This window comes from Apaloderma vittatum, unplaced genomic scaffold (genome assembly GCF_000703405.1).
Source record: "Apaloderma vittatum isolate BGI_N311 unplaced genomic scaffold, ASM70340v1 scaffold22983, whole genome shotgun sequence".
Lineage (NCBI taxonomy): Eukaryota > Metazoa > Chordata > Aves > Trogoniformes > Trogonidae > Apaloderma > Apaloderma vittatum.
The window spans coordinates 42,746-68,519 of NW_009710218.1; the positions used below are offsets into that span (position 1 = coordinate 42,746).

The 25,774-nt window shown below is 39.2% G+C and overlaps 1 protein-coding gene across 1 annotated transcript in view; it reads right to left on the bottom strand.

Moving 5' to 3' along the window:
• Positions 1-24,237, bottom strand: part of CDYL2 (chromodomain protein, Y-like 2) — a 24,359-nt gene extending 122 nt beyond the window's left edge. The window contains 7 exon segments of the mRNA XM_009867232.1: positions 1-57; positions 2,838-2,981; positions 3,686-3,896; positions 8,398-8,570; positions 15,308-15,525; positions 23,379-23,973; positions 24,193-24,237. The exon segment at positions 1-57 is cut by the window's left edge and continues 18 nt beyond it. Coding sequence (XP_009865534.1) covers positions 1-57; positions 2,838-2,981; positions 3,686-3,896; positions 8,398-8,570; positions 15,308-15,525; positions 23,379-23,973; positions 24,193-24,237 — 1,443 coding nt within the window.
• Positions 24,238-25,774: the final 1,537 nt, after the last annotated feature.

Below are 25,774 nucleotides of genomic sequence, written 5' to 3' on the forward strand. Positions count from 1 at the left end.
ATCTTCAAGTCCGGATTTCAGGAAGCTCCTCATGAGACATTTGGACTCTTCCAATACCTAAAGCCAAAATATCACCCAGCATTTTATTTTGAATCTGAAAAAATTATTGTGGATAACAGTGTGAAGAGCACTTTTACACTACTGACTCTGTTTTACAATCTAAATAACAACTTTGGGCACAGGAATTAGATCTGATTTACAGCCGTAACTCCACTTGCTGATAGTCGGCATCTTAATGAATTAAGGACTTCTGAGGTTTCCGTGTTTAGTGCCAACATTTTTAATAGGAATGAGGGATGCTCAAGTGCTTCAGTTTACTGAAGGACTGCCGTGAAGCATCAGAGGGAACTAAACTCCCTCCTGTTGAAAATGTGATCCCCTGAAGTGAAAATGCGTGAGGCATGATATATTGGCTACCTGGTTTCTGGAAGGCAGTCTTTATGGTTACAGAGGTTGGAAACCCAAATCTGGATGTCCATCATCTTTAACAATTTTCCCTTGTGCATCATTTCCTTATCAAAATAGAAATTAATAGGAAAGGCCCTTTACTAGACATACCTTTTTAAGTTTATTTATTTTTATAAAAGTGAAATATTTTACAGAAGAAGGGTGTTTAGCACTCTCTGACTGTGTTCTGTGAGAGGAGATCTTATTAATGTATACAAATATCTGAGGAGTGGGTGTCAAGAAGAAGGGGCCACTCTCTTTTCAGTGGTGCCCAGTGATAGGACAAGGAATAATGGGTTTAAGTTAGAACATCGGAAGTTCCACTCAACATAAGGAGAAGCTCCTTTGCTGTGAGGGTGCCGGCGCCCTGGCACAGGCTGCCCAGAGAGGTCATGGAGTCTCCTTCTCTGGAGACTTTCAAAACCCACCTGGACGCGTTCCTGTGTGGCCGGCCGTAGGGGATCCTGCTCTGGCAGGGAGGACTAGATGATCTTTAGAGGTCCCTTCCAACTCCAAACATTCTATGGTTCTACAATTCCATGATTTGCTTAGCATATACAAGTAGTCATAACAAATCACCTAAGGCTTTTGCAATGGAAAGTCCAATCTCAAGCCCTTACTAGTTGTGGCAAGTTCTTAATGGTACCGTAGTTCTTAATGCTCCCGTAGTTCAGCTCATTTTGCCCAGAACCATTTTAAACACTGAGATTGCATCTTTAAAATTCTTTTTGAAATATGTAACACCAGTGGGTACCTCACAAGGAACCTAACTAGTCAAACGAAACCTTTAATAATTCATACATTACTGATTTTCTGAGGGGAGAATTATAGAATCATAGAATCTTGGAATTGTAGAATGGCCCATATTGGAAGGGACCTTAGAGATCATCTAATCCAACCCTCCTGCCATGGGCAGGGACACCTCTCAACTAGATCAGGTTGCTCAAGGCCTCATCCAACCTGGCCTTGAACATTTCCAGGGAGGTGGCAGCCACAACTTCTCTGGACAATTTATTGCAGAGTTTTGCCACCCTTGTACTGAAGATTCAATGTAAGCTAACAGTGTTTATGGTAAGGGAGACACACTCCACGTGGCTCTGTCAACACCTGCGTGTTAAGCCCAGTTCCAATCTGTTTTAGGTTACAACACTGCTATTCCAAAGTAGTATTTTTCTTTAACTCAAGTAAATGGTGTTAATTGGAAATCGCCAGGCCTGTGGATTTTTTTGTGGTCTGTTCTCGAACAAGGACCCACAGTGAGCCTGGATGAGCTCATCATTTTCATTGTTTTTGTGACTTCAGCCTGATTTGCATTTAGGATCTCGGAGAGTAAATCTAGTATGTGACAGTTTTAACCCTCATCTTTGTCCACACGTTAGCACCAGTCTTTCTAACAGGTCTCAAGAGCAAACTTCAGTGACAGCCAATACCAATGAGGGAAGAGGTTTTCCCAACTCATATAGTACACATTATATCAGCATGATCAAATAAGCTTAGGCTACATTTCTAGAGAGTTTCATTCTGAATGTCTTTTGTGAGATCTAATCTACACTTCATTTAATTAAAAATCTCCTGTGTCTCTACCTTCTCTTTCACAGTGAGTGCTTCAAATGAAACTGAGGGGTGCTAGGACAGTTTCAGGCATAGGAAGTACAGCAAGAAACTGCAACAATTTGCACTTCTGTTAGTGCAGTTTTATTGCAGCCAGTATCACTTTCTTTGTTGCACTTTTTTAAACAAGAGTGTGCCCACAATAGGAGTATAACTCCCTGAAGGGAAAAAAACCTTAGGAAGTAAAAATAGGAAAGGATTTTCTATCAAATTCTATGTATGCAAAAGGGAAGTTACAGTACACTGTCACCAGACTGTTCAAATCCCTGTGTCTGCATCTCACCTCTCCTTCACAGCAGAGGTTAGCTGGCACTATCCTAACCTGCTGGTGTACTGTGCAGAACATTTTGCAGAATCAGGGACTATGCAGGTGCAGAAAAGAAGGCAGACTCAGCTGAAAACACAGTAGGCCAGGACAATGTGAAAGGCAAATCTATTTTCTTACTGTCCCTACAGAGATTTCCCAGTACAGTTGTGGGCTTTCAGACTCTTCCACCTTCATGATGGGATCTTATGCTAAAATCCTCTTTCCAAACCTGCGGCAAGGAGGTTCCACTCGTATTGAATTAATGTAGAGATAAGGAAGGGAAATAACCCTCCATGCCCCTGAAAAATGAGAAACTCCACAAGCTCATGGACCCCTATGCAGACTTTCTGGTTTTAGCCTTTTTTCACAGGTGCAGTTGTGGAAATTGAGGACCCACCAATGTGATAAGCTTGGGGAGCACACCTTACCTCTGTGAAAAGTAATCTAATCACAAAGGAGTTTGATTTCTTACCACGGCACTGCAGGATGCCATTTCTTTCACTCGTAGCATCACTTCTTGGCTAAATGTTGTTGGCCAAAATACTTGTGACACCAGTCCTCTGCTGCAGGCTTCCTGTGCTGTCAGCTTTCTCCCACAGAACAACATTTCATTTGCCTGTGAAACCAAGAGATTACTTGTGATCTTGGGTTACTGTTCTCTTAAAAAATTTTTCCATACTTGCCTGCTATTTTCAAGATTAAACTTACAAATGGTCTCTTCTATCTTTCCATATTGCAAAATACTTTAAAAGGAGTTTCGGTAGCTATTTAAGGATTGTGCAGGTGGCCAGAGCACAGCATGAGTTTCATTTAAGAGAAATGTGCTGGCACGCACGATGAATCCGTATTGCTGATTTTACAAGAGTAACTGTCAGTGATGCCATGCCAAGAGTCATGGAACCTAGTATGAAATACTTTTGGGGGCAAATTCTGCTTTGTTATACTGATAAAAATTAAGCAACCTTACTGGAATTATTATGGATTGTCTTTAGAGAGGAGACAGCAGTATCCTTCTTTGTTACTCCACAATCCTAACACAACGCAGAGCAGTAATCTGCAGCATTATTCTGCTAATGCATCTCTTCCCTATTCTACCATGATCTTGACAGTCACTGCTTTTTCAACCTGTGGTCAACCTTTCTTTTATATACATTGAATTCTGAGGTCATTCTGTGATAAGAAGGTGGCAGCAACTTCATGAACTTTCCACAGATTTCATTTAATTTCATTTTCAGTTGTTTTCTGTTTCACTTTTTGAAGAGAGAAAGAAGAGCATGAACTTTAGAAAGGTTCTTCAGCAATTTGAGGTTGAAACCTTACCAGTGCAACCCCGAGAATTTGCGGGAATGTGTATGATGAGCAGCCAGCTGGAGTGAGTCGGATTGTTGCATATGGTGTCTGAAACCATGCCTTCTCACTCGCCCAAACGATATCACAGAGTGGTAAAATAGAAGCTCCTAACCCAAGAGCAGGGCCGTTGATAGCAACCACAATTGGCTTCTTAAATTGAATAAAAGCTTTTACAAAATCCCTAAAATAAAAAAAAAATAAAAGAAAGATCTTGAATACAGAAGTAACACTTAGACAAATACCAATCTGAAAACAAATTAGAACCACAGAAGAACACAATAAATGCCATGGCCCAGTTACATGAGGTCAGAATTGCAAGATACTTTCTATTTTACACATGGAAAATTTTGTCAAATTTAGTTATCTAATCTTTCTGAGTACTTGGGATATTAAATAGTTTTGTGTATGTTGTATATGAACTGATTAATTGGAATGTACTGACTGTTGAACTTTTTGCAGCACGATTCGGTTTCATTTTACTTCTGGATCAGCAACTCCTGAGTTTGTACACATAGCACTTCGCAGTTTGCTCCACGATGACTAGATCTGATGATCTGGTTTGGCAAACGTGATGGATATATTATAGTGTGAAAGACAGGAAACTCGTAGTGGATTGCTGAATATTTTTTTTTTCCAAATATTCTCCTAAGATCCTATGTCGAGGTTACTGCAAGTCCCATCAACAGATAGGGAGTAAATGTTCGTGGCACACCAAGACCCACAAAAAGGAGTGAGAGAGAGATGTCTGAAGAGGGAAAGAATTAGGCCAGTGATCTGTTGGGTCTTCACTGCATGTGTCTTCGGCAAAGACATAACAAAGTAGGTGCCCTTGCCTGCCTACAACAGTAAATGGGAACAGATTCATCTGGATGAATGAACTAGAACATGTTAAATTCTGTGCAATGAGGAGATATTTTAAGTAAGTTATCTACCAGCAACTGTGGAAAGACATTTGTTGCCTGGAACAGCCTATTCACCAATTAGGGAAAAGCATGAGTGTAATTGTGGGCAAATTAGGGGCTCCAGCAGCTCCGTGCACAGCAGGTACATGGAGGCAAACAAGATGCTCAGTTACTTTAGAAAAGAGACATACATAAATCACATGTAAAGCAAAAGAGAAGATGCTCTTCTAGTACTGGATATTTATCAGATCCAGAGTGCACCTTTGCTGGCACATTTTAGGAAAGAATATTTTGTCAAACGTGCCCTTCGATGGGTTGCAGCTCTCCCACTACGTCAGAAAGACCTAGACTTCTGTATCTGAGCACAGGACGTGTGCCTCACAGGTTGTATTTGGCAAAAAATGGAAAACATACCAAAGATTAGTATTTTACTGGACTGGAGAGCAAGGGCATTGGATATATTTTAAATGAAAATGAAGAGTCTTAGATGATCCAGCATTAAATGTTCAATGAATGAGTTTGGTTTTTCAGGCTATCTAGTGAAGAGTTGATTTTTGCCCATGGGAAAATAGACTTATGGGAATTGATGCAGTTCTGTTCACACAGTGAGTAACGAAACAGAAGACATGCAGCAAGAGAGAGTTTTGTTTGTTCAAGACCATTTCTTTCCAGAGGATAGCAGGGTTAAGGAAAGTTGTGGTTCTTTTTTGTTTGCAGGAGCAATGCTGTTCCCTTATCTCATTATTTCTTCAGTTGCTTGTGGTTGCGTAATGGCTGTGGATCACTGCACCTGATTAAATCCAGAATTTTGAGAATGTTAGTGGCTAAGTAAGCCTTCCAAGCAGGGCTACATATGGGAGCAGGGATGTGATGAATGACAGGTAAAGTGAACAACTATGGATAAATGGTGGCAGATCTGAGGACCATGTGGAGGCAGAAGAAATGCTGTGGAAAAAGTAGGAAGCACGTGGTGATAAATGGGACTGGAAGTGAATATGGAAGAGGAATTAAGTATGTGGGGAGGAAATGGTTAGATGATGGGGAGGAAGAACAAAGCAAGACACATTAATGGAGGGGAAGGATTGGAGGAAATATGAGATCTTCCTGTGACTGAGCAAGGAAGAGAGGACCTGGAGGTGGGAAGAGTGGATTCAGCACTGAGAAGACACAAGGAGCCTCTGTCACGAGGGAAGGATGAGGAGCACAGAGGACAGTACAATGGGTGGGAAGGGAACAGGTCACCTGTAGGATAGAGTGGAAGGCTACAATCCTGGGAGCTTATGAGCAGAACAAATGCCTGTGTTTGGTCTGCAGAAGCTGCAGTGTCCAGCACTCATCTGTGGTCCCTGTTTGGTATGTTGTTTCACTGAGGTGTCTTTGTACCCAGAACCTGGCATATTTCCACGTCTCTGAACCCTAAGTTCACATATGTAGCTTCTGGGCTAGAAAATCCTCATTTCTACGCAAGACAGTCTTTGAAAAGGACTTAAAATTGTAACCGTTGTTGCTCAGTAGAGCCAGAAGCTCAACACAGAAAGAAGTGTCCCATGTAGAAAGAAGGCTTTTGGTTTTGCTAGACGATATCTGGGAAGTTGCCCATCGAATCCACTTAGGGATGCTGAGACACTTCTGCACCGCTGCAGCTGCCTTGTTGCAGGTCAGGGCTCACAGGTACCTCAAAGGCTACAGAGAAGCTGAACAAGTAAAGTTGTCCTTTGTTTTCTTCTGGGAATTTTATGTATCAGGTCACATAACGATGCGAGACCAATGCAGGGAATGCCTTCCGGTGAGTCTTTCGATTGCAGGGCTCTGTAGGCCACACACACGCAGAGCCGCAGCGCTGTCTGTCCGTCTGTCGCCTCCCTGCTCCAGGAGTGCGGTGCCAGACCCGTATCTGCGTGACGACACCTTGGACTGGTGGATCTACGCTCCATCCCTGGTGAGAAGCTACGGTGCCGCACATCGTTGAGTGGCCAGCCCCAAAGGCAGCGGATGAGGACAAGGGCCAAAGGAATAAATCATTCACATGGGATGAGATTTGATGGGTAGTTGAACTTCAGTTTTAATTTGTGATTGGTTACTTCACTAAGTGGAAACACACGGTAATCAAGATTTTAATTTCATTTTGAAGCAAGTCTTAACGATGTAAAGCAGTGGAAGCAGAGATCCGTTAATGCCTTTTAGGACATCCTCACGACTGAAAAAGCAAAGTGTACATTTTTTTTTTACTCATTACAGTATATTTTCCATGAGTTGAGTCCTTTGTTCACAGAAAGCACGGGAGAGTGCAAAATGGAAAACGCAGTGTATTGTTTCCAGAAGTACAATAAAAAAATCTATTTCCAGTGGGCCTGAAGCCGACATTCTTAACAAGGAGCAGTACATTGTACCAGTTATTCAAGAGTGTTCCGTGAGTCCATGATGGAAAAACTGAGTATCATAGTCTGGCTTATATTCATTTAAATGTTGAATTGATAAGTATGCCTGTATATTAAATATGTGTAGATAAATGTATGCTTACATAGCAATACTGATGTACACAATATTACGTGAATAATATTAAATGTATATCTCTAATGGAGCGCGAGTGTGCCTGTGATTTCCAATAAGAATAGTCTTCCCTCTTTCTTTTTTAGCTCCACATTTTTGAAAATCCCTCATATTAAAAAAGATAATAAATTGTGTCCTTCAAAGGGTTTCTCTTTTTTTAAATAACATTACATGACATTCAAGCATAGCTGGGGTCTTAAAAACACATCACAAATTATTATGTTTAAGAAGTACATTTTAAATGCTTGAAAAACAATTACTACCTTGAGAATTTCACAAGTATTAAACTGAGAATCCAAACTGATCTGCAGTAGTTGTAACCAAGATAATTGGTGGTTAATTCATGTAATTTAATAACTAAATCTGATCTTGCATTATACTAATATATCCAAAAATATAGATCTGTTGTAAAACAAATTCTTTAATAATCCTTCATAGAATTGTGGCATAAAGTTTTAAAGTTCCAAGAATAATAATTTTTGTTTGGAGGCAGTGGGGAGGGGCAAGGGACCTGGTACAGACTGGTGAAACACCATTGCCTTTAAGGGAGTAATGTTGATTTATCCTGGAAGATCTGCCGGGTAGGTGTAAAGTATACCTTGTGGATAATGGAAATATTTGGTGATGTATTGTGCAGATTGATTTGTAGACTGCAAGTCATAAACCCTGGATTTCTGTTAAGGTAATGTGATATATATAAGGAAAGTCACATTTTAGTTACAAAAATAAGACTACATTTACATATATATTAAGTAATTTAAGTTAAAGAGAAAGAGTGGAGACCCTTCTAATAAGGTTCTGAAATACAGTGGCAGACTGCTATTTCAACCGCATATGAGTAAGCCATGGATTCCCATTTGTACTGAAATTCATTCAAATGCTGAACATTAAAACAAGTAAAATATCTGCCTTTCAGGAACCACTTTAGAACATGAAGCAACAGCTCATTTGGAAAAACAACAAAGTTGTATTGAATTTGGAGGAATGATTTGAAATATTAAATACAGAGAAGTGGAATGAAATAAATCCCTGTGGATATTAGCACTGGCATAAATGTGCTTTCTTTTCTAAGAAGGAAAGGTCCAAGGTTTTTCTTACTAAACAAATTTGTAGGACTATAATTAGAATGCAATCAACACTTAAATATACAACATTTTTGGACCTGATAAATATCTTTATAATCACACACTGCATTTCATAATTTAGAGATCATAGGTAAGCTTGGGTCACCTTATAGCTTCTGCAATCCTAGTGCTTTCCTTTCTTCTGTCATTGGATAACCTGCCAATTAAATATGAGTAATCTAGGCCACTACAGAATACACTTCCCACTGCGCTGAGAAGTAAGAGTTTACTGTCATCAGCTGATGCATTGCACAATGCTCTCCGAACTTCCTTCATGATCTGTGGATAAAGAAAAGTAAACAATTCGACATGCATGCCGTTGCAATATCATTTCCCTAGTTTTACAAACCTTATTGATTTTGAGAGACTTACAGTTTGGGCACTATACATCAATTATAGATATTAATATAATTTTAATATACTTACTATGGCAACTCTGAGAGTTTTATATTTGGAAGTGCTTTGTAGATGGTTACTGACTCAAATTGGTTTTAGAACCTGGCTGGTTTTGCTTACTCTGTGGGAAATTCTAGCTAGCTTATGCTATTTGATAGCAATTTAATAATTTCAAATATAATTTTTTAATTTTCATTGTCAGTGTCCATCGCTTTATCCTCAGTAACATGCTTATCACAACAGTAGCCTATTAACCTCAAAAGGTTGTAAGCAAAATCTATAATCCCCAGTTTTCAGTTTTTCAACTACTTTGACTTCAACCAGAGCAAGGCAGGATAAGAGAACATCATACACATCAACATGACAAATATATTATTCACTTTTCTGTGGTCAGTGATATTGTTACAGTCTACAAAAGTTAGAGCAAGAAACCCACTTCAAAGAGAGATGTTTTTACACTCTGATTTACAACTGGATCGTGCTGTTAATTGCACCATAAATCAAATGTAATCAAAATCTGTACAGAATTGAGCTGCTGGTATTGTAAGAAAATGGCCTTTCATCTGAGCACAATTGTTTTTCTAATGATTTTTAAAAGGAACTACTATTTCATGAACTTCTGATGGGTAGCTTCTCGTTTGGCCACGACTCAGTGTAGTTTGTGAGAGCTGTAACTGATTTCAGCCACTTCAGATCCCCCTCTCTAGTGACTTGCTCCTCCCTTCAAGGGCCATGATTCATCTTGTGTGACACCTCCTACACTTAAACATAGTCATGGGTCAAACTATTTCCCATAGACAGGGTCCTGATGGCTCCTGCTGAGTTATTTACACTAACAGCATACACTCAGGTTTGCTATTAGTGTAAGGGTAGGTAAAAGATAGCAAAATGTGGCTGGGGGTTTAAATATATGCAGAGAAACCCAAGATTTTTAGCTTGTGATTATTTTGGTTCACTGCTTTCCGTTTCCAAAAATGTTTAATGTCTCTGAAGTGCCTTATTTAAGAAATGGCCCTAAACACAAACAGAAGTTTTGTTTATACCATTCTAGGTAGCCTTTTATTAGAAATCTCGTGGCTTCTGAGGCCGAGCTTGAACTTGTATATTCAAACCATGCAGTGCAGTGCTACCTGTCCGCCTGCCATACGTGTTTGCATAAAAATGATTTTTACTGGCTGCTGAGAGTGGGACATGAGAAAGCAGGTGGTGAACTTTTAGATGCTTCACTTTTACAAGTGCACTTCAGAACGCCTGTATGCGACAGTGGGTGGAAGGGAAGTAATTAAAAGCAGCAGAATTTGGCAGTGTATTTGAAATTCTTGTGCAGGTATAAAAATGTCATCAGTGATTTTACAAGTGCTGTTTATTCTCAGAGGCTGTCTCAGCCCTCCGTTGGTAAAAACAGCAAAACCACACATTTTGTAAAGGGGAAACAAGACCTCTGTTCAAAGTTCAAAGTTAAAAAAGAATCTTTAGAAGGTGGCATGTGTTAGAATTAAAAAAGATACGTATTTTGATTTTACTGGTTCCATGTGAAGATTGTCCTCGTAGTTTATTTCAAATTGTTCTCCAAATCTGCTCTTTCTTAGGGAGGATGTATAAGTAATATCAGAGAACACTAGTCCAAACTTCTTTATATTCATTGGGGAGTGTTGCTCTAAGCATGATGGCATGACAGGATAGTTCATTCCGCAAGTTTCTTTACCGTTTCCCTTCCTCCAGTAGTATCTGCATATATACCATCACTGCTATCCTTCAACCACATCATTACCGTTACAAACCCATCTCATTATTTTTCTTACCCCTCACTGACTTGGATGGCTAAAGCCATCTGAAAGTATACCAACCTTGGGAGCAGAGGTTTTAGTACTTGTAAGAAAACACAATATTCTGCTATTGCAGTTTTTTTCAATGTTTCAGAGAGGGTGAGGTTAAAGCTCTGTTATTAGGAATTGATTTCTGATGCAATTGAAAATAGGAAGGTTTTAATGGTATTTTGGATAGTATTTTTGAGCAGGACTGGAAATATAGGTCCTTTGCTCCACTATTTTCCAGCAAAACAGTATCAGAAACCGGGAAACCAAAAGGGTCTGGTGTTTTCAGGCTCCAGATTATTATTATTTTTTTTAATTATCTGTAAGTTTGTCATTAACTTTATCATCAAAAGATGCTCAAAGGCTCATTGGAATACACCAATGCCAGCAAAGTCAATTCCTGCTCCCTTGTTCAATGCCATTTGTGCCTTTGCTGTGCAGTCCAGAAGTCACCTGGGCACCTTGTCACAGCCTAGTTACAGCCAACCTGCTGCCCAGGGTCGCTGCTGAATGCGCTGGCATCGTGGCTTTCCTCTCTCATTATCTAGGTATGGGTACTCCTCTACAGATGTTTTTATGATTATAGGAAAGCTAGTAGCAAGAAAATAAGATAAAAAAGATGGGTTGTCTGCAGGCTTGCAGAACTGTGCATTAAACTGCAGTACTGTAAAGTAACTATAATTCTGGTTCAGAACTGCAGTCTGTTTCTAAGCAGAAATTGCCATTTAATGCGGCACTGAATCCAGCTTGCAAACACAGAGATACCGTGTGTCTTTAGCTACATCTCTTTGTCAGATTCCATATTCCTTTTCTCTCTTACAGAGTCCTTAAACCTGCCCTCATCTTGGTATAACTATGGCATTTGTCCAAAGACATTTTACCTTCTCTAGCAGACCAAATCTCACACTACTATTTGCAGGGCTCCACAGCGGTATTCTCCAGTTCCATGCTTTTTTTTTTTTTGAATTAGCTTTTTTATGGTCTTTGAGTTATTTTCCAGTTGTGGGGACAGTATTTCCATTCAAATGCATTTGACTAAAATTTCTGAGGAAGTATTTATAAAACAGTATGGGGCAGTTACTTAGCTTATGATAACCTAGCGAATTACAAATTTAGTCCAGGTCTAGTGCTTCACTTACTGTTTCCCTGAACCCCAAATATATAATAAAATCATCACTTTCTTAAAAGTTGCTTATTTTTTTCATCCTGTCAAGTAATTAAGCTTATATTACAGGACAGCTTATATTACCAAATAAACATAAAATGTTTAAAAACGTCATTAAACTTCTAAGACCTTATTTTAATGCCTTTCACGAGAGGTAGGAAATCTTAAAAGACATTCAGTGCCCTTTGCTTTCAATATTGCCTACGTTCTGGGGAAACCAGGGGGCTGGGAATTTATCACTGTAATTACATAAAGTATCTTGAACAGAAGTCTCTTGTTCATATAAACAGAAATCCTACCTGAAAAGGTTAACTTCTCTGAATCTCTAAGGATTCACTGTTGATATTCTTAAATGTAAATATTCTGTAAATATTACAGTAAAACAAAATTTTAAAGCCATTCAGTTGTTCTTAGAACCTCTTCTGCACTTGTACCTTTTTTACATAAATACACTCTTTGCAACTTACTGCCTCTTTATGCAAACAGATTCTCAGTCCTTTCTGTTTGATAAATAGAGGACTCGGGAACCTCTAAGGCTGGCTTTGGGCAGAACTGCTGCCCCAAAAGCCAATTTGTCTTTGTACGACAACAAAGATAACAGTAATCTTGTCCCTGCCTTTTTTTTTTTTTTTTTTTTGGTCAGGAAAAGTTGTGCATAAGGAAAGTGAAGGCAAACCAGTGCTCCTAAATGCACCTGGTAGAACTTCAAACTCTGTGATTCTCATGGCTTGAAATTTGAAACCTGATTCGCCCGTATGAGAAGTGTACTCGAGGTGGTTTTATCAATCTTCAGTGGAAACATTAGCTGGGTTGAGTATGTTGGCTTGTGATTCAGGGGACTATGAATCCCTAGCTTTGTTAAGAGTGTAAAGTAAAAACAGTGAATGGATCCATTTAGTCTTAAGCTTGAAAGAGAATTTGGATTCTTGAAATATGCTGAGTTAAAACAGCAACATCATCACTGGAGGAAGAACTTCAGAAGCAGCAGAAGACCCATGAGAGAAAATGCCCTAATGGAATTTATAATGATGAAATATTTTACTATTTTAAAAATGAATTTTAAAAGTAGCAAGCCTAAGCCACTGAAATAAAAACAAGCTGTGCTGTTTCATGACACTGCTTGGAAGTTTTACAAGGTCTTGTAAAACTAGAAAGAATTTCTATAGCGCCCTGAACATTTTTGTAGAAAATACTCAATTACTAGAGTGGCGCTGAGCCAACTTCAGTCAGTGCTGCTGGAAGGAGTATCGGCACTTTTTATGCTAAAATCACCCGCACAAACCCACAGGTGTGGTGTGGTTACAAAAAATATAGTATGAAGATTCAGGTAGACTTCTCTAAGCGTGTGTGTGTTTTTTTTTTTTCTCCTTAGTAAATAAGTTCTTAGTTATTTTAATTAAATTGGCATAAATAGCAGAGGCCAATGGTTGAACAAAACTATTAAATTTCATCTGAAGACTACGATAAAGCCCAAAGAGAAGCGGGGTTGTTTAGGAGTGAGAGTGGTTTTGTATAAGCTTAAATTTATAATGATTGTGGGCAGTGCACACTTTTTTTTTCCATAACATAGATGGCCAAGAATAACCAGACCACTATTGTAACCACACCATGTAGACCTGCTCTGAGTAAATTAATCATTTACTATTTGGCAAACATAATTTACAGAATGTCTAATAAAGCCTGAAGTTAGCCTTTCTTTTGACAAAATGAAACACGCTTTCTTCATTTTGTAGGAAATCTGTGTTTGTACTTCCATTCACTGGTGACAAAAGGAGTCGAAGCTGAAAATGCTGTGAATGTCCTTAAATTACACTGCCCATTTGTCTCACCTATGGCTACAGGTGACAAACTGCAAGGACAAGGCATTTCAACCTATTACTCCTTTCAGTCCCTCGGATTTTTGCTGTCATTGCCAGCGAGGACGTGGAACTCCCCATACTGGAGGTGCTGGGGTTTGAGGTGTGAATGATGAGGGGCTGCAGCCCGGACTAAGGCCAAAGAAGTCGTTTCATGTTTGCCAACAAGCAGCTTTCAGAGGGCAAGAGCTTACACTTACACCCGGATGAGTTTTAAACAGAGAATCTCAATGGGGAGAACTCTTTACCTTGATTAATTCCTGACCATCCAGATCCTGGTCAGTAATGCACTTTTCTAAAATGTATGTCCTGGGTTTCGAGTGAGCTTCAATAAAGGTTCTACAAACAGTCTGTGCCAGTGATGCAAGAACAGGACTACTACATGCTTATCATTTATTCTTCCACAGAGATGGGTTCCCAGCATATTGAAAATTTTCCAAGAATGAAATGGACTGGTTTGGCAGACCTGAAGAGCCTGAATTAATTCACTGGGTAGAGCATCTGAACACTGCTGATACCGAACAGCACAGCCAGCATTGTAAAGGTATGTCTGTTCAGCCTAAACAGAGCAAGTCCTTGATTTCATTTTTTTTCCAGGCCCTTGAGCTTTTCGTTTAAATCATCTGCAGTGTCTATTAGTGGTAATTAATACATGGATGGAATGATGGATTTGATGCAATCTAATGCATTTTAAGGAATTCGTACTAAAAGCAGGTGTTTGGTGTTAATTCCCAAGACAGTCCTTTTAAGTATTACATAGTCTAAAAAATAAGAGTGATAAATATATGTACCATCAGTTTTAAGTGTTTAGCATCATTCTGTGTATTAATGTGCATTTGGGAAGGGGAGTCAAATTTAGGGCCCATCATACCTACCAGTGGTTTTATCTGAAGCTCATTATAACTAATTAATTTAAAAGTTATTCAGTTTCTTATTGAATAACATAATTCCTCAAAGCTATCATCTGCTTTTCCCTCAGATGGGGCTCAAACTGATATTTCCTACGTTTGTATCTTGAAGTTACTGTATAAGACAGAGCTGCACTGGCATGTCTGGAGGGCAGAAAGGAGAGATCTGCCACCCTGCAGACAGCTCGTGGGGGAAGTCTGCCTGCAGAATGCTCAGATGGGCAAAATCAGGGCTGGAACTGTTTCCTCTGTCGTTTCCTCTCTGATCTGTGGTAACCTCTTTCCAGTGACCCATATATGTACTGGGGTAGCACAAACTACAAGTCCAACTCTGACCTTAACTGTATGTTTGGAACAAAAGAATTCCTTAATATAATTTCTGTGTTGTATGACTTTATGCAATTCATCTGAGAATAAAGCCCCTAATTTGTTAAGATTTCATAAATAAGGACTCATAAAATGATTCAGAGAAGAAGCAATTAGGGATCAAGATAAACTTAGAATTACTGTCTCAGGATATAGCCTGAAAATCTCCATATGCAACAACTACAGCACTATTTAATAAAATGAAAGAGGCCAGATATCTCCTAAGGATAGTAAATCTCAGTAACTTCAACATGTGAAAAGCTGCTTCACACAGCTCCATGCTGGAAACACCGATTCTGCCATTCCTTTCTTTACTTATGATTTTTGTTTTCAGACATGTAGATTGAAAATTAATTTCCACTGCATTCTTTTTTTTATAAGAACTCCGTATTTCTTTTCTAAGTTAATCAATTAGGAAAAAAAATACATAAAATCCAGTTTGAGTGCAGTGTTTCCAAGATAACCCACACATCAGGACAGATTTCTTTGGCTTTTATGGCTACACGCTTACCTCTGGGGTCAGTGCATTGTTATCTGAAGTCTGACTTGACAACAAAATATGTGTGAAACCATCTTCTTTCCGGACTACAATGTCCCTGAACCGGCAATTACTTTCGTTTTGACGCACGCTGTATCTTAGTCTCTTATCGAAGACATAATCTTTCTCTCCATCTAGTTTCCTTTTCACAGTGCTGTGTAGATTCAAGCTTCCATTGGCCAGAGAAGAACCTTTCAGATGGAAAGAATCAAAGCATAATTAGGTCTATACCTTCAAAGAAATGGAGTGATACTTTCTATTAGATTAAGCACAGCTCAGTATTTACAATAGCCTCTACGTGATGAAGTTGATAAAAGCAAGCCTGGCTAGTCAAATGTGGCCTCAAGCAATGCTCGTTGTTCTGTATTCCAACGTGCAACACTTTCTGTTCTCTGATCAGACAACCTCTAGATCCAATAAATCGTAGCAAGTAGGATCAGTACTCTTAATGGGATTCGGTTCTGCTTTGAATGTGAAAGCAATTATATCATAGTCTTTTGTATGAATTTGGGGTGATACCTGAATTCATAGGAAGACTCTAATTCAGCTTTGGAAAAACTTCACATGACAGGTTTTGTCCAGATCCCATCTTTCAAAGTTACATTTTCTTCCTTTTATGGTGACCAGAAATTCATTACCAGTTTCAAATGTCAATGTGAACACACACTTGTTGCACATCTCGACATGACGTTAGGGGAGTTCTTACTACGCTGATGCAACCGGCATTCTCTTCCACGTATCCTCATGACCAGCAGCAGCCATCCTCTGTGCCCTGATCCCAAGCTTCTGCTCATTACATTTTACAGCAACAATAATTACTGGCTTTTAACTAACAGGCATGATATTAATATTGGACTTTGTACATAGAAAATATCAATGCTGGTGTCATTTTGGAGGCTATCCAGCAGTAGGAAAAAAAAGGGAACTAAGACAAGAAAGATACAGTTCTTCCTTAAAAGCGAGTAACAGTACATCAATCTTAAAAGAGTTTATTCTGACTTACTTACACTGTGTGTGAACTGTAAACTATTACTTTGCTTATGTTTACAGTTCCTCTGTAACAGGTAATATAATATGGTTGGTAACAGTGCTGAGCCAGAACGTTGAAAACATCTCTACAAGATTTTTAGGCAGTCCTCCTATTTACAGATGTTTCACACTATTGCCATTAAAAGTAATGCAGGGACAGGTTGTTGAGGAACAGAGATTAAAGTCACTCTGTTCACTGAAATAGTTTCCAAATCTGTTTTTTATTTAAATAGACACAAGCCTACAACATGCCATATTTAAGAAAAGCCAAGAAAGAGATGAATGAAAACAGGTTTGTTTGTTCCCTTCTTTACTCGGGCCAAAGCTGACCTGTTCCAGCTTCTGGTATCAAATAGCCAGGGATTTTTAAAGGGCAGATGACATGACTATTAGAACATAGATTTAAATTTTATCATTTAAATGACTACTACCCAATTAGAAGTGCCCTGTTGGAATAGAATTAAATGCTGAATTCATAACAGATTAGTCTCTAAACCGAAATCACTTACCCTCATTTTGGATTAGCTCTGTTTCAACTTGATGTTTGTGTAGGTAACTGCGCTGCCTGATACGTCTCTGCTGGCAATGGCCTGTGAAAATGCCTGTAGGTGCACTGCAGTTACGACAGCTGATGTTAAAATATAGAGTGCTTAACAGGATGTATCTGGTGCGTCATTTGGCCTCATCATTTAATGGGTGCATGTGTGTAGGCATATATCTACAGGCAGAAATGCATGTTTGTAAAAAAGTCCATTTCAGACAATCAGAAAACTTTTTCGTTGTTAATTTAAGAGATGCCACCTAAAGCATTACATATATAATATTCAATAGAAGATTTAACTGGTGCAATGCAAACACTGACAAATTGCATTGGATCATCAACTGGAAAAAAATCATCTGAAGCCAGCAGAATTTGAAATTTGCTTCCTTAACAAGAATTATCTACAAGTGTAGAAATCACCATGTGGTTGAATTTCAAAAGTTATGAATAACTTCATATGGCATGCTTCTTCTTTTTCATAAGGTTTTGCTACTGCATATATTTTGACATGTATTCTTATAAATAAAAAGCAGCTTCTGAAATGACTAATGGAAAACTAATGTAATTGGGAACAATATACTGAAACAAATTAATTATTTGACTGAGGCAAACTTTTACATATTGCATTTTTATCTATTCAATCCTTACCATGTTGCTTGACCCAGCAATAAACTACTAAGATGTGAAGAGTTAAATCTCCAAAAAAAAGTGTGAAGAACTTATAAAATCAGAGGCACAAATGGACATTGACTGGACGATGTGTCAGACTAGCTGTACTGATTATCTACCTAGCGTTGAAGATTACGCCATATCTTTTTTAAATACAGATGGTCAGAGAATATTAGTAGAATAATTCACAGATAATCCAGCTCAACAAAAAGCCTCATAGTAATAATGTTAAGTTTTGTTATATTCTTGAGTAATGTGTTTAGTTTGTAAATGAAATATATGATCTAAGAAACTATAGATCTTATTGCAGTATTTTACCTATCTGCATACCAGCTGACATAAATTTAATGGAGGAAGGAAAGATATAAACTAAATACGAAAGAAATGTAAATGGAAAAGCATCGTTTCCCAGAATGGATGATTAACAGAACAATATACAGTGAGTAACTTGTTTCAGTGTATACAGTGCATCCCTGTAATCTGGTTAATCTGATAAACTGGAGAAAACGATCAGCAAAATCCAAAAACAGCGCTCAGGCCAACACAGCGTGTCCACGGCACGGATGGGATTGAACTACTGGAGGTTTGCTCTGGAGCCACGACAGCATCCAGCCTGTCTCTGCTGAGGGTTAACAGTTAGCACCTGCTTAATGCACTTAAAGGTAACAGCACCTTAATATGTCAAAATGAAAAATGACTTGTGACACAGGAGAAAAAGTGACATTCTCAGAGCAATTTATGCTGCATGTGAAACAACTTCAGAGTGGCACAAATTAACTAAAGAAGCTTTAGGTGCCTCTAAGTGTGGCTTACTGGCTTACTAGAAAGTCTCTGGCTCTCAGTCTAAGTACAGAAAGAAAACAGATTGGGAGAAAATACTCCTTCCTTTAGTGGGAATTTAATGCAATTATTACCTTGTTTTTTAATCAGCAGCAGAACTTGTGGAATACTTAAAAACACACTGATATTTAGAAGTCGTTTTACTATCTTTTAAGGGAACTTAAGATATTCCCAGATCACTCGTGCATCTGGTAATCCTTCTCCAAGACCGGCAGTAAAGGATGCTATTTAATGAGAAAATACAATCTTGGCCACTTTCTGCAATCCTCTCCCCCGGCATCATCCCCAAGGGTTGCACAGGAATAGGAGAGGATTCATCCTTCCTGTTGCCTTCAGTATTTGCTTGTGGACCTTTTCAAGAATTTCTCTAACCCCCTTTTGAGCCTGTTGATGCTGTTTTTCCCCACAGCTTCCTGTGGTATGAGTTTGAGAAGCTGTGTAGCCACTACATAGAGAAGAATTTTCTTTCATCTGTGCTTTTATCTGATGCTCTACCAGTTTCAGCAAGTGGTGCTTAGTTCTGCTGCTGAGGGATTTAGTGAACAAGGGTTCTGCATTCCTCAGTCTTCCCAATAGCCTTTCTCTGTCTCCTTTCTGTCTTTCTTGTGGGTAATGGTTAATACTGTAGATACTTGAAAGCAGTGTTCTGTTGATAATTTACTAATAATTTCAGACTTCTCTAGCTAAGGGAGCATCTGTAAGATATCTGAAAGCAATGAGTTTTTATCCAAACTGAGAAAGCAAGCATATTTGGTTGTCTTTTACTGCCAGTATTGCTCCAGAACAAATAAAACAGAACAAGCTAAAAAAACAAGAGGAAGCAGTGACTAAGTTCATAGAGAGTATTTAAATTAAGGGCACCATGAGACTACAAAGATTTTTGTAATGGAGAAAAACAGTGGTTAGTGATACATGACAAGCAAAAATTCTTCAGCAGATGGTACAGAAATAGAGCAATGTAGGAAAAGGAAAGAGAAAATTAAAAAGGGATGTTTTTTGATGCTGTCAAGAAACTTGACAAAACAATCACTCTCAATTACAATATCTGGAGACAAACAGAAATGTGATAACAGAAGGCAACAAATATCATCAGAAAGAACGGTATTGTTAGCTCCTGGGAGCATCAGTGGATGTTCTCCCACAGAGTTTTTCAACATTTTCCAATTTGCAGAGCCTTAAATAGCTGTCAGTAAGATGACTCTACTCTCCTTATGATGGGTTGTGTAGAAGGTAGAAGACAGGTTTTAGTAAGAAAGGTCTGTCCCAATTTCAGCAAGATTCCAGGTCTACACTGGGGTGCAAATATGATTTTGTGCACAGATCTGTAGGTATATGGTCATCTTTCTGGGGTAGATAGCTTACTAGTGAGAGTTTTACCTATACATTGAGCCGGAAACACTTGGACCCAAGTGGATGTATATATAAAACCAGAGAGTGGTAGAAGTCCATTAAAGGAGTAATCAAAGTCAGTTTTTAAATAGCTATTATTTGTTTCAACCGAACGGGCATATCACAGAGAAACAAACACTTTTTATTAGTGACAGTTTAAAAATTACTAATTATTGCTTGGTTCAATACATTGGTGGCTAAATATCATTATGTTAAGAAAGAATACTGGTTCAAACTGATGAGTTTTGAAGGTCTTCAACCATAGGCTAGCACTAGTAGCAGAGCTTGGCCTACAGCTGGGTTTTCAAATCATGGGGAATTTTTGAGTTTTCCAAATCTAGGTTTCATCTCAAGACTAACTTAAAATTTCTACATACATTTTCTACGCACTCTCACGCTTAGCTCTGAGACGAGTCTGACATTCATATGGGCTCCATATAGGCAGTATCAAAGCCGACACAAATGTCTCCCTCATCGGATCCTGCCCGGGGCTGCCTGGGAGGCACAGCTTTTGGGAGCCAAACTCAGGTCCTCCAGGCTCCCTCTCTGTTCTACACATAGTGCCTGGGAGCCCTGCGAGCGTCGCTGGAGCATGCTGGGCTTTCGACTTCCAGACTCCGTGGCAGACTGCCTGAAACCTCTGGCGTAGCTGGCTGCCTCAAAGCTAAACGTGGGAGCCCTGCCAAGCAGACTGCCACATTGCTCCCGGTCTCAAGGGACAAAGCCTTGGGACCTTGGCTCTGCTTTGGAGAAAGTTTTGAAACCCAAGATGTTTGGAAGAAAACTTGTGCTATTCAACAAATCGGCATTTTTCTCTGAAGTGTTCTTCATTTGTAATTTGTAAAATTTCTGACCAGTTTGAGCGTGACATCTATCTCGATTAAAACGAGTCTGTGACATTAACATGACACATGGCAGAATCACACTGGCATCCTCTGTGCTGCTCCCCTGTGAGCAGCAATACTGAGGGAGTTCAGTAAATCATTGGACTTGCTGAAGAGTAGCGCAAGTTCCTTCGATGTGACATTTCGAATTATACGAAATCCTGTATCAGGAAACATGACTTCTCTCAAGCTTGTAGGGCAATATTAGAAAAAAAGTTGGTGTTTTTATTTTGACCCTTCTTCACCAGTTTCTGTCTGCTCTTCCTTTGAGAGTCTCATCTCTTTTCTTTGTAGTTTTCTCCACTATGCATGTGCTGGATATCACAGAGCAGAACTGGAGGGATTGCTGACCCTGGGAGTACTGCTGAGTAGGGTTTTGCAGATGAGCACTGGGTAGAGATTTAAAGATTTCTTGCTTTTGCCTACAGAGAGGTCAGAATGCAAGGGAGAAAGGAAAGCAAAATACTGAAGTGACAGATGTGGAAAACGCAAAAGCCATCATAAAGAAATGCTTCGAAGGAGCAGCATGCATCAGCTGTTAGGCCAGGAGCCCTCTGTACACAGCAGAACACCTGGCTGCTTAGGCAAAGCAGCCTTCTGCTGGAATAGAGCGCTTGTACAAGGAGTATTCAAACAGGGGCCAGTGGATGCCACTCACTAGCTCTTGTGGGGACAAATGAAAGGCTCATTTGACCTTACAATTCTTTATGGCCCTTTAGTTCAAGGAAAAAAAAAAGATTCTAAAATAGGAGAATTAACGCATTTTAAAGTTGCATTTTGCATCAGAACTTCCCCGATGAATAACATAAACCAAATAATTAAAAAAACTTCATTAGCAGCGGTAAGTCAGCAAAGAAAAATAACTTTATACATATCTGTAGTGAGATATGCAAATCTTTTAAAAGAAGTGGGTAATTTTTTAAGCAGTCTTGTATGTGTGCACTCTCAGTTTTAAGTGTCATTGACATCATCTGGCCTTCTTATGCATTTAAAGCTGACCGTACATTTTGATAGTTTGGAGACTTTAGCAAGATATTTGATGCCCGAATTGGCAGATCCCAGTAGTTATAGGATGTAACCAGTAAGACTAGGCAATGTCAATCCTGTTTCCCAAATCAAGTAGCATTTGTTTGGTTGCCAGTAGGGTGGAAAATGGAATGTGGGGTGATATAATTTATGTTGACTTTTGAAAGTTTTTGGCAGGGCAATTCACAAGACACTGTTAAGGAAATGAGTGCTATCATGGGCTATAGGAAGTGGCTACTAAAAATAAATCATTGGAACAAACGGTTACTTTTCATCATGTCAAATGATTAGTAGTTGGCTGCCCCAAGGACCTGCAGAAGGATTAGTTTATATAATGTATGTATTAATGAACTGGGAAGAGAAGTATGAGAGGAAAATTTGGAGGGAATACAAAATAAGGAGAGTGAAAACCAGTGAAGTTTTTGAAGAGCTTCACAGAGTCACAAGAAAAAGGTGAATTGGCAACAGCAAAGCAGATTAAATGCATAATGAAAAGAACCATACATATAGCTGTGTTCTAAATGAACTGTAACCAGCAAGGAAAAAAAAACCAACCTGAGAGCAACTGTGTATCACTCAATGAAAACCTTTATGCAGTGTGTAACAGCAGAAAAAATAATTCTCAAAAGGTTGTATCACCACTATATCAGTAAGAAGTAGGAAATCATTTTGAACAGCTCCTGTTGTTTTTAAAAGGTATTAAAAAACACCCCACACACCAAAGGCACAAGAGGATACTGAAAGCCACCAGGAGTCTGGAAAGACTTCTACATGGTAGGTGAAAAATTTCCACAAGAGCTCGTTCAACGAAAGTAAAAAAAAAACCCAGACAAAACCCCAAACCCAAAAACCTGAGCAAATAAAATGTGCATCTCATTGTTAACTCCTAGAAATTACTGCCACAAAGCACAGTTGAGGCTTTAATTTGATAGAATTAAAAAAAAAAAAGAAGAAAAAAGGCTAGACACATATAGTAAATGAGAAGCTACTTAGTTGCATTAAGCTGAGTATCATCTATAGAGAACATAAACCTTTACTCTTTGAGAACTAAGCCAGTCAGTAACTCTGAGGATTAGAAAGAATTCTCCTCTATTTCTTCTTACTCGCTGCAAGGCTGTTTGTACCTTCCCATAAAATATGTCTTGAGACTTCTAATGTGCCCGGTCACTGTCAGAGACAAGGACCGGGCAGTTCTGGGTACTCCTGAGTGTGACGAGCTTTAATCCTGAGGGACTTGGGTGTTATTCGGGATCCTTTAGACATAGTGGTATTAATTCCGTTTCTACAATAATCTTGATCTTTCTAGCATTGGACCTGAGCACACATAATGGATTTTTTACTTGGAGATACACAAACCCAAAGTTGCAGCATTATACACGCCTCAGTTGTCGTTGCTACCCGTTGCCTTGTCATCATTTCCCCATGAGGACGTTTTACTGCAAAGGCAGGTAACAAAGCCCACACTCCTCCATGCCACTCCATGGGAAGTGGAACGAGAGAAGCCAACTGATAGAAAATGGCACAATGTATGGGGAGAGCACGTGAAACTCATGTAGGCTATTGCTTGTGTAGCACGACAATGATTTTCCCACGACTGGACTCGCTGTTTGCAGTTGCTGCAACCAACACTCCCTTGCCCCCAAAGCCTGTAGTTTAAATCACATACCGATTCCATTCACAACAGGTGAATCATTACTAACTTCCAACACGCTGGGCAAATTTTGTTCTCCTTCGTGATCATTTAAATCCATGTTTTGCTGTTGTGAACCACTCCCAAAATGTCTAGAATCTTTTTCATGACTGCCATCTCCATTCTGCAGACCGTTATGTGGCTTTTTCAGTGGCATGATCTGTAAACCGCTGGGAGTAGTTCGGTAAGTCACAGTTTTGGCAGCCCTGTCATTAGCAGATGCTGGCTTTGCCGCATATCCTCTTCTCTGTTTTTGAAGAGATGGATTAATTCTCTTCCTTTTGTGTGTTGACCCTTTAGACTTCCCAGATTCAGAAGGTCTATGGGATATTTTCTCAACAGATGACCCTCGGCTTTCCCTTAAAAATTTTGGAGCGCTGGCCTGTTTCCCATGTCTTGATCGCTTTTCTCTAGTAACATGTAGTCCATTGAACTCATCAATAAATTCCTCACAATGTAGTAGATGATGTTCAGGTTCCCAGGTGTCTTCATTGCTTCCATAGCCTTTCCACCTGATTAGATATTCCCATTTGCCCTTCTTGTTCTTCCTTTTGTCTACAATCCTCTCTACCTAAAAGAAAAAAAACCCACAAAAATATAATTAGAAAGAAGAATAGTTTGGTCATGAAAATTTTGTCCTTAATTTGCAGCTAGGAAGGCCTCCCTGACACTGTGAAGTATTCATGAGATTCTCCTAAAATATGAACCGAAATCTGACACGGAAGGGCTACCAGGCTAGCCAAAATTCAGCAACCTATTTTACAGATTTAAATTGATGTTATTTTCATACCATGCAGTCCAACCCTATACTCCAGTTGGATCCTGCAAAGACCATGCTGACTGCTGATGAGAACCCATTTGGTGGATGCATAAACTGCTTGACGTCAACGCTTAGGAATCAGTGTTACTCGTTTCTATTTGACAAAACGTTCCCAAGAACAGAGCTGGCAATACAGGAGAAATGCCATAGCCCCAGCGGTGGTTTGACAGGCAGGCCATTTGCCCTTCTGAAAACATGAAGAAGAGACCTAAACACCTGATCTGGGAACCTGCAACAGCCACAACGTGCAGATACAAGGGAGAGCCTGAACATCGTTACTGAAAGCGTGAGCTCTTTGAAAATCTGGTGGTAAAATGAAACTATTGCTGTTGCATTCCTCAGCTACCTCTTGTTTGAAAGAGCTAAATAAAGCATCTTTTGCTATACTGTCAGTTACTGATCACTCTCCTGAATCCACACGTGCATTCTGTCCCTATAAACATCCCCGGACCCCTTCATGTCTTCAAACTATCTTGAAGAAAGACCTGGTTTTAACAAATCATCAAAGATCTTATTTGCAGTAGAGTACATCCACTCTACTACTTCCAAATAATAAAAATGTGATTTTTTAATGAATGCGAAATTTGTGAGTGCACCAATTTACCAAAAAAAAAAAAAAGCAAAGGGAAGGCATCATGAACCTATGCTAGAGAATGTCAGTTTAGGGAACATTTCTGCACCTGAGGATGAGGGAATATATTGGGACTGTAAGCTGAATGTAAATTAACAGCATCCTGCTATTGTGGAAAGTGGACTGTACAACTGAAGAAATATTTGTGCTGTCTCAGCACTGGCAAGACCTCAGCTAAAGGGAGAGTGCCTGTGAAAACCCAAGCACAACCAGTGGACAGCAAGTCATGGGTTTAAACTGCATCAAGTGAAATTTAGGTCAAGTCATTAGGAAAAATGTTGCAGTGGTATAAGAATGAAACATTAGAATAGGTAACGTGGGGAAGGTATGGAGGGTTTTTATAACAAACAGTTCTTTTAGACAAACGTCTGCCACGAAAAGTCATTGCTGGAAAATTGGGTTATGATGAGAAAGCCTTTTGAAGTCTCTCCCAAGGTTTATTGGCCAAGTCTTTAACTTTTTTATTTTTAAAAAATGTGGCTTATGAGGGATAAAGATGCCACTAATGAAAAAAAAAATCATTATCATTAACCGAAAACACTGTTGTTAATTTAGAAAAATAAATAAGTGGATTGCTAATGTAATAGCTTTCATTGCTCCGCAAAACAAAAAAAACCCCATCTCATGTGAAGAACAACAGTGGAATCTGTATGGAGAATTTAACCTTGAAGAAGGGTAATCACAGCAGTGTAAGTAATTGTTCTTTTTAGGTCCCCTGTTAGAGCAAACCAATGGATTAATTCTGTCTGTTCAGTGGCTGGAATTGTACATTCACAGAAAACTTGGTGGGTTCCCCAAAGGAGTCTAAATGTAATTAGCAACTAAACATTATAGTTCTATCTCGATTCATTTACATGGGAACTGTACTAAGATATCTGCGTCTGAGTCACAGTGGACAGCTTTGCTCTATCTCCAGGGCTC